The sequence below is a fragment of the Bos indicus x Bos taurus genome, chromosome 22, assembly GCF_003369695.1.
Source record: "Bos indicus x Bos taurus breed Angus x Brahman F1 hybrid chromosome 22, Bos_hybrid_MaternalHap_v2.0, whole genome shotgun sequence".
NCBI lineage: Eukaryota > Metazoa > Chordata > Mammalia > Artiodactyla > Bovidae > Bos > Bos indicus x Bos taurus.
Window position 1 is genome coordinate 41,995,423 of NC_040097.1, and position 17,871 is coordinate 42,013,293.

General features: G+C 40.4%; 1 protein-coding gene across 9 annotated transcripts in view; it reads left to right on the top strand.

Moving 5' to 3' along the window:
- GRM7 (glutamate metabotropic receptor 7) overlaps positions 1-17,871 on the top strand; it is a 935,325-nt gene that overhangs the window by 736,338 nt on the left and 181,116 nt on the right. For all 9 annotated transcript variants that reach the window (XR_003507726.1, XR_003507724.1, XR_003507723.1 and 6 more), the window contains exon 8: positions 4,304-5,239. Coding sequence is in view for 5 of the 9 variants with exons in the window: in XM_027522339.1 (XP_027378140.1) it covers positions 4,304-5,239 (936 nt within the window). In the remaining 4 variants the exon portion in view is untranslated. The remainder of the gene's footprint in view (positions 1-4,303; positions 5,240-17,871) is intronic.

Consider the following 17,871-nt stretch of genomic DNA (forward strand, 5'->3'; position numbering starts at 1 on the left):
TTAAAGGTTAGTTAGTCCATTTATGGAACATAGATTATATTTTCAATAATGATTCTTGTTGTCAAAGCAAGTAAATTAGACTTTTGTTCATTTGGAGCAAGAGACAACTTTGCTGCTTTAATATATACAATTAAATTGAGTGGAGATCTACTTTAAATGAAAATTGAAAACAAATTAAGTAATCAGTCAATGTAATGTTTGTGGTTATGGCTTTTGTATATATTTGGTTAAGTCTGAGGGAAGAAAATCTGTTCAACTTTGCTGACCATTTTGTTTGAAAGGAGGAGGGGGTTGCAAGCTGGCAACACTTGAAATTGGCTTTAAAATATTACATATAATGATAATTTGTTTTTATATTTGAGCCCTACATCTGTTCCATAGATCAAGTTTAATCGTATGACATTTTAGTTTCCCCTCATGTTGGAATCAGGCCATCTCAAGCTTAGCTAATGAAATTTATTTGTAAGTTTTTTGTTGTTGTTGTTAATATTTCTTACTGATCATGAGTAGGGCCTTTTACTTTGACATTTGGAAACATTTGTATTAATAATAGCAATTTTTTTAGGCTCCCACTTCTTGAAATTGGACATTTATAAAGTTAATGCATGTCTCATTCTCTCTTATTACAAATTATTTCCTTAATTTTATGATTTTGGGACAGCTGCCAGTGACTTACTGGCTCAAAAATGATGATGTTGAGAAAGAAATGATTACGTTTTAAATTTAGTTAGATTTATTAATGCTGACTTGGGCTTTGTGTTCATGCAAATGAGTTCACAGAAGTCATCCGAAGATTCTTGGGTCTCTGATTAAAGTTTAAATTCAACCACTAGAAGGTTATATTTTATAAAGTTTAATCTTTGAACCATTCTTTTTTTCCAGAGTTAACTACATTTGATTTGGATGTTAAATGTAGTTCTCATTCAAGTTTTGATGGAAATATCACACCCTGCTATACACTGCATCCTGTTTTAACACAGCAATGGAATTTCACTGTGCAATAAATTAGTAACCCCTACCTTATCTCTTAAAAGTAGGCATTTTTTAAAAAAGTCTCAGACTTTCCAGTATCTTTCTAATCTATATTTTAGTTCAATATCATAAAAATTTAATTAACTAGATATGGGGATTATCAGCCAAATTTTTTCATTGGAATTTATTCTGTATTTTTCTCTTTTACGTGAATCTTTTTTGCAGATTACAGATACTGAAGTTATTAGTTGGTATATTCTTCAAGACCCTTCAGTTCAGTTCAGTCACATCCAACTCTTTGTGACCCCATGGATGGCAGCATGCCAGGCTTCCCTGTCCCTCACCAACTCCTGGAGTCAGGACGTTTGGTGATAAGTAATATAAATGCAATTTAAAGTATTTAAGCATAACAGAATTTCCTGGCTCACATAATTACACAATGTATGGAAAACCTGCTTCAGGCACAGCTATATCCAGGAGCCTAAGCAAGCTCATGGATAGAGAGTCCTCTTCAACTCTCTGCTCTGCTTTCCTTTACATTGGCTTCCTTCTCTGACAAATGCCTTTCTTCTTGTAGCCATGTACACCACATCCATATATCCTGGAAACTGCAAGTCCAGCAAAAGCAAAGATTTTTGTCCTATGTAATCTCTGTAAAAGTAACAAAGTTAAATTCTGCATCATGCCATAATGACCCCATTCCTGATGCAGTCTCTGTGACTGGGAGGTTGGAACATGTCAGTGTTTACAAGGTGTGATGGATAGAGAATCTCTAGATAAACCATCTGAGATTTTGTTAGAAATACATACTTTCCAGTCCCCTCCTAGTCCCAGTGAATCAGAAAATCTGAGAGTGGGGCTCAGCATCAGTTCAGTTCAGTCACTCAGTTGTGTCCAACTTTTTGTGACCTCATGAATTGCAGCACACCAGGTCTTCCTGTCCATCACCAACTCCTAGAATTCACCCAAACTCTCAGTGATGCCATCCAGCCATCTCATCCTCTGTCGTCCCCTTCTCCTCCTGCCCCCAATCCCTCCCAGCCTCAGAGTCTTTTCCAATGAGTCAATCTTTGCATGAGGTGGCCAAAGTATTGGAGTTTCAGCTTTAGCATCAGTCCTTCCAAAGAACACCCAGGACTGATCTCCTTTAGAATGGACTGGTTGGATCTTCTTGCAGTCCAAGGGACTCTCAAGAGTCTTCTCCAACACCACAGTTCAAAAGCATCAATTCTTCGGCACTCAGCTTTCTTCACAGTCCAACTCTCACATCCATACATGACCACTGGAAAAACCATAGCCTTGACTGGACAGACCTTTGTTGGCAAAGTAATGTCTCTGCTTTTGAATATTCTATCTAGGTTGGTCATAACTTTCCTTCCAAGGAGTAAGCGTCTTTTAATTTCATGGCTGCAGTCACCATCTGCAGTGATTTTGGAGCCCCAAAAAATAAAGTCTGACACTGTTTCCACTATTTCCCCATCTATTTCCCATGAAGTAATGGGGCCAGATGCCATGATCTTCGTTTTCTGAATGTTGAGCTTTAAGCCAACTTTTTCACTCTCCTCTTTCACTTTCAAGAGGCTCTTTAGTTCTTCTTTGCTTTCTGCCATAAGGGTGGTGTCATCTGCATATCTGAGGTTATTGATATTTCTCCTGGCAATCTTGATTCCAGTTTGTGTTTCGTCCAGTCCCGCGTTTCTCATGATGTACTCTGCATAGAAGTTAAATAAGCAGGGTGACAATATACAGCCTTGACGGACTCATTTTCCTATTTGGAACCAGTCTGTTGTTCCACATCCAGTTCTAACTGTTGCTTCCTGACCTGCATACAGGTTTCTCAAGAGGCAGGTCAGGCGGTCTGGTATTCCCATCTCTTTCAGAATTTTCCACAGTTTATTGTGATCCACACAGTCAAGGGCTTTGGCATAGCCAGTAAAGCAGAAATAGATGTTTTTCTGGAACTCTCTTGCTTTTTCCATGATCTAGCGGATGTTGGCAATTTGATCTCTGGTTCCTCTGCCTTTTCTAAAACCAGCTTGAACGTCAGGAAGTTTACGGTTTACAATTTGCTGAAGCCTGGCTTGGAGAATTTTGAGCATTACTTTGCAAGCATGTGAGATGAGTGCAATTGTGCAGTAGTTTGAGCATTCTTTGGCATTGCCTTTTCTTTGGGATCAGAATGAAAACTGACCTTTTCCAGTCCTGTGGCCACTGCTGAGTTTTCCAAATTTGCTGGCATATTGAGTGCAGCAGGCTCAGCATACTGGGTTGTAAAAACCCCTCCAGGTAATTGTCAAAGAACCTCCCAATATCTCGCAGGAAGCACGTGGTGGGGATGAAATTCAGAGGACTGATATCAGGAAAATAAAAATAATAGATGCTGTGCTGGAAAAGATGAGATGTCATCCCAGCGATAAAGCTCTTATTTGTATCTAATGCCTTTACTTCTCAGAAGACTTTTAATTATGAATTCCCCTCCAGAAAGCCAGTATTCTAATTAAGTAAGCATACTTTCATCTTCCTCTAGGATATAGTGTTTCAGTTTAAATTTCATCTTCAAATAGGTACATGGCTAATCTTTAGAGGTTTCCAGACTGTATTATTTTCTTATCAAATGCTTCCAGAGCTACAATTAAAACTTTTGATAATGAACCTTATCACTCCTCTGTGAGAAATAGAATAGGTTCATTCAGTTCGAAACTTCTCAATGAAATGGCAGTGATGCTTACAGAATTTTAGAAAAAGTGGCCAGCTCTGACATATCTTCCAAAAGAACTGAAAAACACTTTTTTTTTTTTTTAAAGCATCTAATAAGGGAAATGAGTGTAGCATTTCATATTAAAGATTTTTAACTTAACTTGGGACATTTGCACTTCTTGTCCAGGAGACGGCAGTAGAGAGCGTGTCAGTAATCACTGACTAATTTTAAGAATCTTCTGAGTATTTGTTGAAAATAAAGCTCCAAAGGCTCCTTTTCAGGATATTCTTATTTTGGGGTTCTAGGTGGGAACAGGAAATTTGTACTTCTGAAAGCTACCCCAGGGATTCTTATAATCAGGCATGTTCGGCACACTCTGTAGTAGTTAGGAGGATTTCCCTGGTGGCTCAGATGGTAAAGTGTCTGCCCGCAATGCGAGAGACCCAGGTTCGATCCCTGGGTCGGGAAGAATAAGGATGCTGCAGTGAATGGTGTGGGTCGAATCTTGGTTGTAGCTTCTACCAGCTGGGGTTAGTTAGTTTACCTCGCCAGGTCTCACATGTTGCTGTAATTACTGTTTGTTTTTTCCTCTTAACTAACCTACCTGTTTCACCCTCTTATTTCTTGCTACAGATAGAGGACATGCAGTGGGGTAAAGGAGTCCGGGAGATCCCCGCCTCTGTGTGTACGATGCCCTGCAAGCCTGGGCAAAGAAAGAAGACACAGAAGGGAACTCCTTGCTGCTGGACCTGTGAGCCCTGTGACGGCTACCAATACCAGTTTGATGAGATGACGTGCCAGCATTGCCCCTACGACCAGCGGCCCAATGAAAACCGAACTGGCTGCCAGGATATCCCCATCATCAAACTGGAATGGCACTCGCCTTGGGCTGTCATCCCCGTCTTTCTTGCCATGTTGGGAATCATCGCCACCATATTCGTCATGGCCACTTTCATCCGCTACAATGACACTCCCATCGTTCGGGCGTCTGGGCGGGAACTGAGCTACGTTCTGTTGACGGGCATCTTTCTCTGCTACATCATCACCTTCCTGATGATAGCCAAACCCGACGTGGCAGTGTGTTCTTTCCGGAGAGTTTTCTTGGGCTTGGGTATGTGCATTAGTTACGCAGCCCTCTTGACCAAAACCAATCGGATTTACCGCATATTTGAACAGGGCAAGAAATCAGTGACAGCCCCCAGACTCATAAGCCCAACGTCACAGCTGGCGATCACTTCCAGTTTAATATCAGTTCAGCTTCTCGGCGTTTTCATATGGTTCGGTGTTGACCCACCTAATATCATCATAGACTATGATGAACATAAGACGATGAACCCCGAGCAGGCCCGGGGGGTTCTCAAGTGTGACATTACGGACCTACAGATCATCTGCTCCTTGGGATATAGCATCCTTCTGATGGTCACGTGCACTGTGTATGCCATCAAGACTCGGGGTGTCCCAGAGAACTTTAATGAAGCCAAGCCCATCGGATTCACCATGTACACGACATGTATAGTTTGGCTTGCCTTCATTCCAATTTTTTTTGGCACCGCTCAATCAGCAGAAAAGGTAAGTGAAAACGCACACCACATCACACGTTTCAAAGACGTGTTTCTTTTTGTAAATATTGAAACCAGATTGAATGTATAGAGCGAGAGGTTTTAGAATGTAGAATGATATTCCCAAGCCTAGGCAAATCCTAAATTAGTACAGATGGATGCTGCAGAAGTCTAAAACCTGCGTTGAGCTGAGCTACATTCATTCCACTGGAAACCAACCAAAGGTAAGCCTTTTCAAGTTAACTTATTAGAGTGATTCAGTGTAGCAAGAGATTATCCAGCATAAAATAATCTGTCTCAACTAAGCCTTCGTATTCATTCATTACCCACTCCCTCTTCTTTCATACCTATTTCCTCAGGATAAGAGAGGAGGGCATAGTCCATTATTCCCAAGGATGAGGGTGATCATTGCCAGCTCTCTTTCTTCGTAGCAGCTGTGTAGGCACTCCTTGTGGATTAGGTCATGTATGTGAGCTATACAACATGTATATCTACATGGATCTCTAAATTGGTGGATATAGGAGAACTTTGATGTTGATTCTACTCTAGGCTCCTAACAGCTGGATGTATATTAATTGTTTCAAATGATGGAGTTAATGTAGCTGGATTAGCTATATTCAGTCACAAAAGTTCAAAGTTTTCAAAATGATTGGGCTTTACTATGTTGGTCCAAGGTATGTTCAGTATACATGCTCCCATCATATAGTTACATGTTTTATACGAGTCGGTAAGTTTAGCAGTTGTAATATGTTGAATCTTAATGCAATCAGTGTGTGTCTATCTGGAGATGTGAATGTGGGCAAATCATGCAGTGCTACAGTGTTGATTCTGAACGTGATTTATATATATCTGAGTTCTGTGCTTACCCGTATATGGTTGTGGGTATATGCAAATTGGGCAGTCCTAACAGGTTGATCTTAATGAGCTGTCTTGTCCGTTCCTCACTGAAGTTGGCTCTGATTGGCTGGTACGGCTGAAACCAGAACTGGGACTAAGCCCTCACTGGATGCTCTAGAGAGAGAGTGCAAGTGTAGCTTGATGAGAGGTCAGCACATCAAATGTGGAGCCTGATTCCATGCTACTTTGGAGAAGTCTGTTAAACATTGAAGGACATAGTGCCCTAAATGGGGAAAACAAGGACTGAAGTCGAAATGGCTACAAATTTACATATCCTTGCTTCTCAAATTAGTTGAATCTGACTGCTTACATTGTTACTTCTGTTCTCTGTATAATCATAGAAGGGATTAGTGGACTTTGGCTAGTTTTCCAACTGAAAATATGTCTTTCCCCTAAATGGTTTGATTCAGCAGCTAGAAGTTGGGGCTGTCTTTAAAATGAAAATGAAACCACATAGTATTCTAAAACCAAGGACTGTGATGGTTCCAGATTATGGTTTGAGTCATAAAAGGAAGTCCTTAGAGTAAGTTCTTCTAAAATATATGCTCAAGGAGCATAGTATGTGTCAGAAATGTGTTTCAAATTCATAACACATGTGTACTGTGAAATCAATTGAATATCATTTCATTACTTTATCTATCCTTGGGCCAGAGGAATAGTGCCATGCCAGTTGGAGTAGTGAAATGCAGTGTATGCCAGTAAGTTGATAACCATGGACATGTTCATGGGGAATGATGTGCAGCATCAAAGTCTATGGACGTGATAAGTATTACCCATGCAACAGGTTAAAAACATGAAATCTTTTTCTTGGAAATTTATGCTTGAGAAGTGTGAAAGGCAGGTATCATTGCAATTGTTCTATAGATGAGCCTTGTTTTAATGAATATTTGGCAATATAGGCTCTACCATTTCATTTATTATTTCTGGTCATGATTTTTAATCTTGTCAGTTAACATCAGGGATATAATTTACCCACTTAAAAACTTGAGAAGTATAAAAGTTTTCAGGATTTGAATTCACTGATTCTAAGTGTTCTAGAAGACATTGCATTGGGAGAACAGGATTACAGGAATAATTAAGCTGTCTTTAAGCAATATGCTTTGTACACCAGGGTTTAGAATGCATATATTTCTATTAGTGTATTCTCAATGGATTATGATGTTTTACATTGTCGATTCACACAGTTAAAGGTACTCAATTGCCAAATGGAAACAGTGAATTTTGTATGAAAATGTGCATGCCTTTGTGGTAGGCATATGGCTAGAGAAGCATGAGTGATCAATTAAAAATATTTTTCTTCTGTAAATGAAACCATGAAATTTGAGTTGTGGAAGGTAGCAAATTGCAAAATGCAAAAAGATATCACACTGAAGGCATTATTGCCAACCTAAAACATACAAAATCACAGTCCTTCCATTTTTGTTTAGATTTAAGAGTTGAAGTATTTCAAATGGAAGAATTCCATTGTTATAAGACACACAAAAAAAGGCAGATTAAGCAATGAGCTCAGTAATAACTGTTTACTCTTTCAGGAAATTGAATTTGTTTTGATTAACAATATCTTTGTGAAACTTCTCATCAGTTGAGTTCATTAGCACAGCATAAAGTACGAGTACGTACATTAGCACAATATGAGAAGTATTGTCTTGCAAAACATCAACCCTCATGAATTTGATTTTTGCTTTTGTTAAGGAGGGCACAGAATATGACCATTGTCTTCTCTTTTCCTTGCTAACCTTGTGATGTCTAGAATGAGGATCTTGTGACATGGCCAGGGATGGAAGAGGGAAACTCTAGCCATAAAATAACGTTTCCTTATCTAAGGATTAAATTTATGTGTCTGAAATGATTCAAGGAAACACTGTAAATGGTAGAACAATAGCACAGCAAGAGCTAGCTTGTCTAGAGAAGTGCTCTGATATCCTGTTGTTGCACACTGGCACAATCTGTGAGAGCAGTCTCACAGATTCACGGAAAACAGGCGTGGCTTGTGGGCATATCTTTACAAAAACTTGTGTGTGCACCCAGGGACGGATACAGGTTACCCTGCCCAAATCTGGGAAACCCTATAGATGGTGTGTTTATCTGGGGTTTTTAGCCAGTTGTCTGGAGAACTTTCTAGGTAAGCCAATATTTCGTTTCTTACACATGGTCAAGAAGACAAGTTTTGTACCCATTGGCTCTACAAAGGCAATAAGAGAGTCCCTTGGATTGCAAGGAGATCCAGTCAGTCCATCCTAAAGGAAATAAGTCCTGGGTGTTCACTGGAAGTACTGATGGTGAAGCTGAAACTCCAATACTTTGGCTACCTGATGCGAAGAACTGACTCATTTGAAAAGACCCTGATGCTGGGAAAGATTGAGGGCAGGAGGAGAAGGGGACGACAGAGGATGAGATGGTTGGATGGCATCACTGACTCAATGGACATGGGTTTGGGTAAGCTCTGGTGATAGAAAGGGAGGCCTGGCGTGCTGCGGTTCATGGGGTTGCAAAGAGTCAGACACGACTGAGTGACTGAACTGAACTGAACAAAGACACTCTCTAAATATGTCCTGATTTCTAATTTAAGCACCTTTTGGAATAAATTAATTATCATGCCAAAGAAATGAGGGATCCATCAAAGAACCAAAAGGTCAGAAAGATACTATCCATGGTCAGAGACAAAGTATAGAGTCAGAAGGTCTGAGTAAAGCATCAGCGTCATAGTTTGGACTGGAGCTCTTAAAAGCTAGGCCCAAGGCACTGGCTCTGAACCAGAGATAACAAGAGAGCAGGCAGGGAGATGTGTTCCCCAGGAGTATTTCCTGAAGGACTAGGACTACACACCAGACCTTCTGATTTTTCAGTGATAGCAGATAACACCCCAGAATCTGAACAAAAAGCAAGACCAGCCCAGGATCAGAAATATTAGGCAGGGAGGTAATCATCCCCTAATCCATGCCCAAGGCAGACATCACTAATCAATCATGGCATGCTTCCCCTGAAACCCTGGAGTGGTCTTAAAATCCTTATCGTTACAGTGTTTAGGCAACCACTCCCAATGCATCTGAACTAGAAGGAACTTGACATCCATATGCTATTTCTGACTTAGTGTTGGGTTCCAACGAATGACTGCCGATACCTCTTCCCATCGAGCTGTTTGTTGTTACTGTGCTAAAGACATTGAACAGTTTTCATTAAGATTAATCTGATTAAAGGCAAAGAATAGTCAGGGAAATGGGATGTGCTTTAATTAGTCTTCCTTTTGTCTCTGATCATACATCTCTTTTTTTTTTTAATTGCCTAGTGCCATGCAGGAAGGAAAAGACCTAGTTCTCTTGGAAAGTAATATATTACTTTATGCTTCAACGCTATTTGAATTGATTAAAAATTTCTTCTGGTTTTCCAGCAATTGAAAGAACTATTATGAAATACCTAATATGTCCCTAGTGCTCTGTGAAGGTCTCTGATGCAGATGTAAAGACGACACCATCCTTGTAGGATGGGAACGGGAAGCTAGTGGTCCACACAGGCCTCTAAAAAAACATCAACTAGTGTAGGATAAACTATAGTTGTCACACAAAAAGTACAAGATGGACACACAGAGAAAGGGACCTCCAGTTAAGTGTCAGGAAAAATGCAATAAAGAACCAGAAGTTAACAAGCAGAGGAAGTGCTAAGACAATCCAGTAAGAAATTATATCCAGTGTGAATAAATAAAAGGAAGCTGCTTTAAACATATGGTCTGTGGAGTGAGGAATTAAGACTGCATTTAGGATATTTTGACTTTGCAAACCTGAGAGGGTGTAATAATAAAATTTAATTAAAACCTCATCATATGGGCAAAGTTTGACACAATGTGAACACCATGTTTCCTTCTCATATCAAGCTTTTGGCAAGAATCACATCTTTTGGGTGGGCCAAGTGAATTTTAAATACTATAGCCTGTAAACTGAAACTCCCAGTGTTCTTTCTTAGGATGAAATACTCCCTTATGCATATGTTGACTTAGGCATGGTCTTCCCTGTGATGTGGGGCTTCCCCGGTGGCTCAGATGGTAAAAAATCTGCCTGCAATACAAGAGACCTGCATTTGATCCCTGACTCTGGAAAATCCCCTGAAGAAGGGAATAGCAACCCACTCTGGTATTCTTGCCTGGAGAATTCCATGGACAGAGGAGCCTGGTGGGCTACAGTCCATTGAGTTGCAAAGAGTCAGACATGAATGACTGAGTGACTAACACTTGTTCCCTGTGATGCAACCCTCACCTTCTTCTCCGGTTTTGGGGGCCTAAACTCTGAAACAGATAATGATGAAGTGGAAGATTAACAAATCCAAACTGTGAAGGGCTGTGTTTGGACCTTGTCCTTAGAGCTATGGAGATCCATCAAAAGTTTCCAAGTGTGGGAGGAATGTCAGCATAGGATATCTTGGAAAGTGAATCCCAGCAATAGTACTGGAGGATGAACCAAGGTGAGGAGACTAGGTGACTAGTTAAGTAGCTGTTGTCATACATGGATAAAAAGATGGCATTGGCTTGAAGGAAGCCTGAGGGACTAGAAAAGACAGCAGGTCTAAAAGCTGTTTTGAATGGTTTGAACGTTAAAAGAATATGTAAATAGGCTTTACTTTATCTTTCTTTTTGTGTTATTCTGCTTTATTGTTGAAATAAGAGATATGGACTTTTTTGTGTATGTAGGTTTTTGCAAATAACATTGCCCACTTTTAGTCTTTTCAAATAGTAACTAAGTAAGGAAACAAAGGGCTCTTACCATCCAGCCCTCTAGAGACAATCATTGTCAACAGCCTGATGGCTCTACCTCTATATGTATGAGTACACTCCCCCACCCACACACACACATTTTAAAATAAAAGTTATTATTTTCCCTTCTGAAATGCTCACTAAGAACTTCACCTCACATCCAAAGATAGTGGAGGGAACTATCCTAGGCAACAGACAATGCTGAGGCCCTCTCTTCATCCACCCACACTGTGATGGGCATGGATATTCATGGTAGAGATGTTACTTCTGCCCTTTAGTCTTGTCCATTCAAATCTTTATCAAAAGCCTGTGAAACCATCTCTTCTCTGCTTCCTACTGTGACCTTGGTGGTAGCTGAGCTTCTCTCCTAACAGTCCTCTGAAGCCGGCTGTTTGCACATCTGATAGTACCAACAGCATGAGATAGGACAGTCCTCTTGTCTCCCTTCATGATGCATCAGCTAATTTCAAGAGCAGAAAGCTAGGACAGTTGGTGCCTTCACCATCTTCGTCCTTTCCTTTAGCCAGAAAAGGTCATTTGACAGGTAAAACCCAAGATCCTGCGTAAAACTGAACTGAGCTAGAACTAATAAAGAAATAACTTAGTACATTAAAACAAAGGCCCCAATCGTTGAAGGTTTGAACACAGTGTCCAAACCTTGTTTTACTCAAGAAAAACATCTCTGCTAAAAAGATGACTCAGCAAGAGTCTTGAATCTGCTCCTCCCCACAGTATGCTCCCTGGAGCCCAGTTTCCCCATTAGAAGTCTTTCATTTTGAGACCTCAGCCACTGAAATACTTGGTAACAGAGACCAAGGCCTCACTGTTATAACTAGGATAAGGAGAATCAGACAAATCTCTGTTCTTAGGCAAGTCTAAAAGTGTCACAGACCACTCATCATTATGAAGTAATGTGAGAGAGTGTAACGGGGAACTCTTCTCAAAGCACAACTCTTCTCAAAGCAACTCTTCCTACTCTTTTTCGTTGGAAATCCCAACGAAGCATGGTCTACTCATGAGCAGTCAGAGGATTGCCAAATCCAGGCTTGGGGGCCTGAGGTCCCCGTACCGTAGATCATAATACTGGTCCCATTAGGGTTTCTTTCAGGTCCCAGTTGCCCTCTGGTTCTGAAAGACCATTCCTCCCTACTCAGTCCTCCTGTGGGTCTCTGAATCTAATCATCACACATCTGGAGGTGTGTCATTTAACCTTTCTGATCCTAGGGTTTATCATCTGCACAATGGGTATAATTATTTCTGCTCCGAGGTTTGTTTAAGACCAAATGAGCAAAACATTCAAAAGGCTGACGAGACCAGATACTAGTGAGGCTGTGGGGCAGGAACTCTCATACTCTGCTGGTGGGAGTGTCAACAATAGGATAATCACTTTGGAAAACAGTTTGGCGGGTTCTTAAAATGGAAAGCATGCACCAACCATACTCCTAGCCTTTTCTCCTGTCTTCACCCATGAGGCATGAATGAATAAGTATACAAGGGTGTGCAAGTGAATGTTTTTGTAGATTTATTTTTTATTGTTCAAAATTGAAGACAATCCAAGTAAACATCAGGAGGTGAATTGATAAGCAAATTACACTCTATAAGATAGAATACTACTCTTCAATAAAAAGCACTGGGCAGTTGATACATCCAGCACCATGTACAAATCTGAAATAATTATTCCAAGCGAAAGAAGGCAGACTAAAAAGAGAATGCATATTCATGATCCCATTTATATCAACTTCTTTTTAATATACAAGTGAATCTATAGTAATAACAGATCAGTTGTGGGCTGCAGGTGAAGATGGTACTGAAGAATTACCAGAAGCAGGAGGAAGCTTGGAGGGTGATGTATGTATTCCTCTCTTGATTATGGTGATGGTTTAGTGTGTGTGTGTGTGTGTGAAAGTTCATAAAATTGTATCCTTCAAATGTGTGCAGTTTATTATGCAACAGTTCATTGTTAACTGCCTCAGTCATGTCCGACTCTTTGCAGCCCTGTGGACTGTAGCACTCCAGGCTTCCCTGTTCTTCACCAACTCCTGGAGCTTGCTCAAACTCATGTCCATTTAGTCAGTGATGCCTTCCAACCATCTCATCCTCTGTTCTCCCCTTCTCCTTCCACCTTCAATCTTTCCCAGCATCAGGGTCTTTTCCAATGAGTCAGTTCTTTGCATCAGGTGGTCCAAGTATTGGAGCTTCAGCTTCAGCATCAGTCCTTCCAGTGGATATTCAGGACTGATTTCCTGTAGGAATGACTGGTTTGATCTCCTTGCTGTCCTTATATATCAATAAAGCCTTTAAAAATTGCTTTGCACAGAAACCCTTTTCTGCCTCTCCTTTTCCTTCTTTATCTCCAAATGTAATAGTAGTTTTTTTTTCTTCTTTTTTCTTTTAATATAAATTGATTTATTTTAATTGGAGGCTAATTACTTTACAATATTGAAGTGGTTTTTGCCATACATCAACATGAATCCGCTACAGGTGTACATGTGTTCCCCACCCTGAATCCCCCTTCCACCTCCCTCCCCATCCCATCCCTCTGGGTCATCCCAGTGCACCAGCCCTGAGCATCCTGTATCATGCATTGAACCTGGACTGGCAATTCATTTCACATATGATAATATACATGTTTCAATGCTATTCTCCCAAATCATCCCACCCTTGCCCTCTCCCACAGATTCCAAAAGACCATTCTATACATCTGTATCTCTTTTGCTGTCTCGCATACAGGGTTATCATTATCATCTTTCTAAATTCCATATATATGTGTTAGTATACTGTATTGGTGTTTTTCTTTCTGGCTTACTTCACTCTGTATAATAGGCTCCAGTTTCATCCACCTCATTAGAACTGATTCAAATGTACTCTTTTCAATGGCTGAGTAATACTCCATTGTGTATATGTACCACAGCTTTCTTATCCATTCATCTGCTGATGGACATCTAGGTTGCTTCCATGTCCTGGCTACTATAAACGGTGCTGCAATGAACATTAGGGTACATGTGTCTCTTTCTTTTTTTTTTTTTAATTTTATTTCATTTTTAAACTACAATATTGTATTCATTTTGCCAAATATCAAAATGAATCTGCCACAGGTATACATGTGTTCCCCATCCTGAACCCTCCTCCCTCCTCCCTCCCCATACCATGTGTCTCTTTCAATTCTTGTTCCGTCGGTGTGTATGCCCAGCAATGGGATTGCTGGGTCGTATGGCAGTTCTATTTCCAGTTTTTTAAGGAATCTCCACACTGTTCTCCATAGTGGCTGTACTAGTTTGTATTCCCACCAACAATGTAAGAGGGTTCCCTTTTCTCCACACCCTCCCCAGCATTTATTGCTTGTAGACTTTTGGATTGCAGCCATTCTGACTGGCGTGAAGTGGTACCACATTGTGGGTTTGACTTGCATTTCTCTGATAATGAGTGATGTTGAGCATCTTTTCATGTGTTTGTTAGCCATCTGTATGTCTTCTTTGGAGAAATGTCTATTTAGTTCTTTGGCCCATTATTTGATTGGGTCATTTATTTTTCAGGAATTGAGCTGCAGGAGTTGCTTGTATATTTTTGAGATTAGTTCTTTATCAGTTGCTTCATTTGCTATTATTTTCTCCCATTCTGAAGGCTGTCTTTTCACCTTGCTTAGAGTTTCCTTTGTTGTGCAGAAGCTTTTAAGTTTAATTAGGTCCCACTTGTTTATTTTTGCTTTTATTTCCGATATTCTGGGAGGTGGGTCATAGAGGATCCTGCGGTGATGTATGTCGGAGAGTGTTTTGCCTATGTTCTCCTCTAGGAGTTTTATAGTTTCTGGTCTTACATTTAGATCTTTAATCCATTTTGAGTTTATTTTTGTGTATGGTTTAGAAAGTGTTCTGGTTTCATTCTTTTACAAGTGGTTGACCAGTTTTCCCAGCACCACTTGTTAAAGAGATTGTCTTTTCTCCATTGTATATTCTTACCTCCTTTGTCAAAGATAAGGTGTCCATATGTGCGTGGATTTATCTCTGGGCTTTCTATTTTGTTCCATTGATCTATATTTCTGTCTTTGTGCCAGTACCATACTGTCTTGATGACTGTGGCTTTGTAGTAGAGCCTGAAGTCAGGCAGGTTGCTTCCTCCAGTTCCATTCTTCTTTCTCAAGATTGCTTTGGCTATTCAAGATTTTTTGTATTTCCATACAAATTGTGAAATTATTTGTTCTAGTTCTGTGAAAAATACCGTTGTTAGCTTGATAAGGATTGCATTGAATCTGTAAATTGCTTTGGGTACTATACTCATTTTCAATATATTGATTCTTCCGATCCATGAACATGGTATATTTCTCCATCTATTAGTGTCCTCTTGATTTCTTTCACCAGTGTTTTTATAGTTTTTTATATATAGGTCTTTTGTTTCTTTAGGTAGATATATTCCTAAGTATTTTATTTTTTTCATTGCAGTGGTGAATGGAATTGTTTCCTTAATTTCTCTTTCTATTTTCTCATTATTAGTGTATAGGAATGCAAGGGATTTCTGTGTGTTGATTTTATATCCTGCAAGTTTATTATATTCATTGATTAGCTCTAGTAAATTTTCTGGTGGCGTCTTTAGGGTTTTCTATGTAGACGATCATGTCATTTGCAAACAGTGAGAGTTTTACTTTTTCTTTTCCAATTTGGATTCCTTTTATTTCTTTTTCTGCTCTGATTGCTGTGGCCAAAACTTCCAAAACTATGTTGAATAGTTAGTGGTGAGAGTGGGCACCCTTGTCTTGTTCCTGACTTTAGGGGAAATGCTTTCAATTTTTCACCATTGAGGATAATGTTTGCTATGGGTTTGTCATATATAGCTTTTATTATGTTGAGGTATGTTCCTTCTATTCCTGCTTTCTAGAGGGTTTTTATTATAAATGAATGTTGAATTTTATCAAAGGCTTTCTCTGCATCTATTGAGATAATCATATGGCTTTTATTTTTCAATTTGTTAATGTGGTGTATTACATTGATTGATTTGTGGATATTGAAGAATCTTTGCATCCCTGGGATAAAGCCTACTTGGTCGTGATGTATGATCTTTTTAATGTGTTGTTGGATTCTGTTTGCTAGAATTTTGTTAAGGATTTTTGCATCTATGTTCATCAGTGATATTGGCCTGTAGACCTATTGGCCTTTTTCACCAGTGCTGACACTAGAAATTGCATTGGAAGTAAAACTAGAATTATATGAATAAGAGTATAGAGAGCACTTCAACACTCTATGATAAGTACTCAATAAAGAACAACTGTGTCCTCCCATGCTTGGCTCCCCGTAGCAAAAATCTCTCTTTAAGTCAAGGCAGGAGGGTGAACCTAGGTAAAATAGTCATGTATTTGGGGAAACTGTAAGTATAGGCTGTTGTGTGGATTAGAGGGAAATCAAGAGTTAACTCAGGAGAGGTGGGTAGAGCTGAAATCGTAAAGGATCCTATACACTTTACCTTGTTTTCTGGGGAAGAGGGAGGTGTGCTTCAGTGATTTTTAGGACAGAGATGTGACCTTGTTGGATTTATATTTTAGAGCGATTACTCATGGCTTGTGAGTAGTGGTTTGCATGATAGTTGTCATATGGTGATTTATAAAATGAAATACATATTTGATCTTCATCCCATTTATGGCACCTGCCTTGTGCCACACTCAGTCACTTTAGTTGTGTCTGACTTTGCAACCCCATGGACTGTAGCCTGCCATGCTCCCCTGTCCATGAAATTTTCCAGGTAAAAATACTGATCAGATCAGATCCAATCCGATCAGTCGCTCAGTCGTGTCCGACTCTTTGCGACCCCTTGAATCGCAGCACACCAGGCCTCCCTGTCCATCACCAACTCCTGGAGTTCACTGAGGCTCACATCCATTGAGTCAGTGATGCCATCCAGCCATCTCATCCCTTGTCGTCCCCTTCTCCTCTTGCCCCCAATCCCTCTCAGCATCAGAGTCTTTTCCAATAAGTCAACTCTTCGCGTGAGGTGGCCAAAGTACTGGAGTGGGTTGCAATTCCCTTCTCCAGGGGATCTTCCTGACATAGGGATCAAACCTGGGCTTCCTCCATTGCAGACGTATTCTTTACCAACTGAGCCACCAGGGAAGCCCAATGGTAGCTGATACATATTTCGGGCATTAGTAAGAGTTTATTTTGAAGAGTATCTACATGCTAGAAATACTGTCTGCATGTTGCCACTACTCTGTTTTCTTCCCGAAGATAATGGTTCTGTGGGTTTTGAACTGTAAACAGTGGTTGCTAATGAATAAAGCTGTCCTCAGCTGATTGGCCTTGTGTCTTGAGAATCAGGGTGCACATCATCTGCTGTGGAGTTATACACCCTCTGATTGTGCAGCTTATTATCCTATGCCTTTGGTTTCCCCCTCCCCCAGCTCAGCACTGCACTTGACTCTCTAGGTCTGACTGGGTTTGGACATAAAACCATTGGGAAGCCAGTGTATCAAGAAGCAAATTGTCTCAAATGGCATGCCACTTAGAGACTTTGAAGAGGCTCATGTGGAATTTCTCACCTCTGATTGAACAAAAGTCACATTTCCCCATTTGAGTCTCAGGCAGATACAGGTATTAGAGAACGGAGGGGGGCCACCAATAGCCAAAGAAAAATCTGGGGCCAAGGCTGAGAGTATGCTGTAGCAAGGAATTTAAAGGACAAGTCTGTGCCTCTCAATAAGCAGTCCTGTGAGGTTTTCAAAAGTCTAGATACACAGGCATAGAGAATAGATCTGTGGTCATTGTGGGGGAAGGGGAGAGGGGGATGACTTGGGAGATAAGAATTGGCATATATACACCGCTACTGCTGCTAAGTCACTTCAGTCGTGTCCGACTCTGTGTGACCCCATAGATGGCAGCCCAACAGGCTCCCCCGTCCCTGGGACTCACCAGGCAAGAATACTGGAGTGGGTTGCCATTCCCTTCTCCAGTGCAATAAAGTGAAAAGTGAAAGTGAAGTTGCTCAGTTGTGTCCGACTCTTAGCGACCCCATGGACTGTAGCC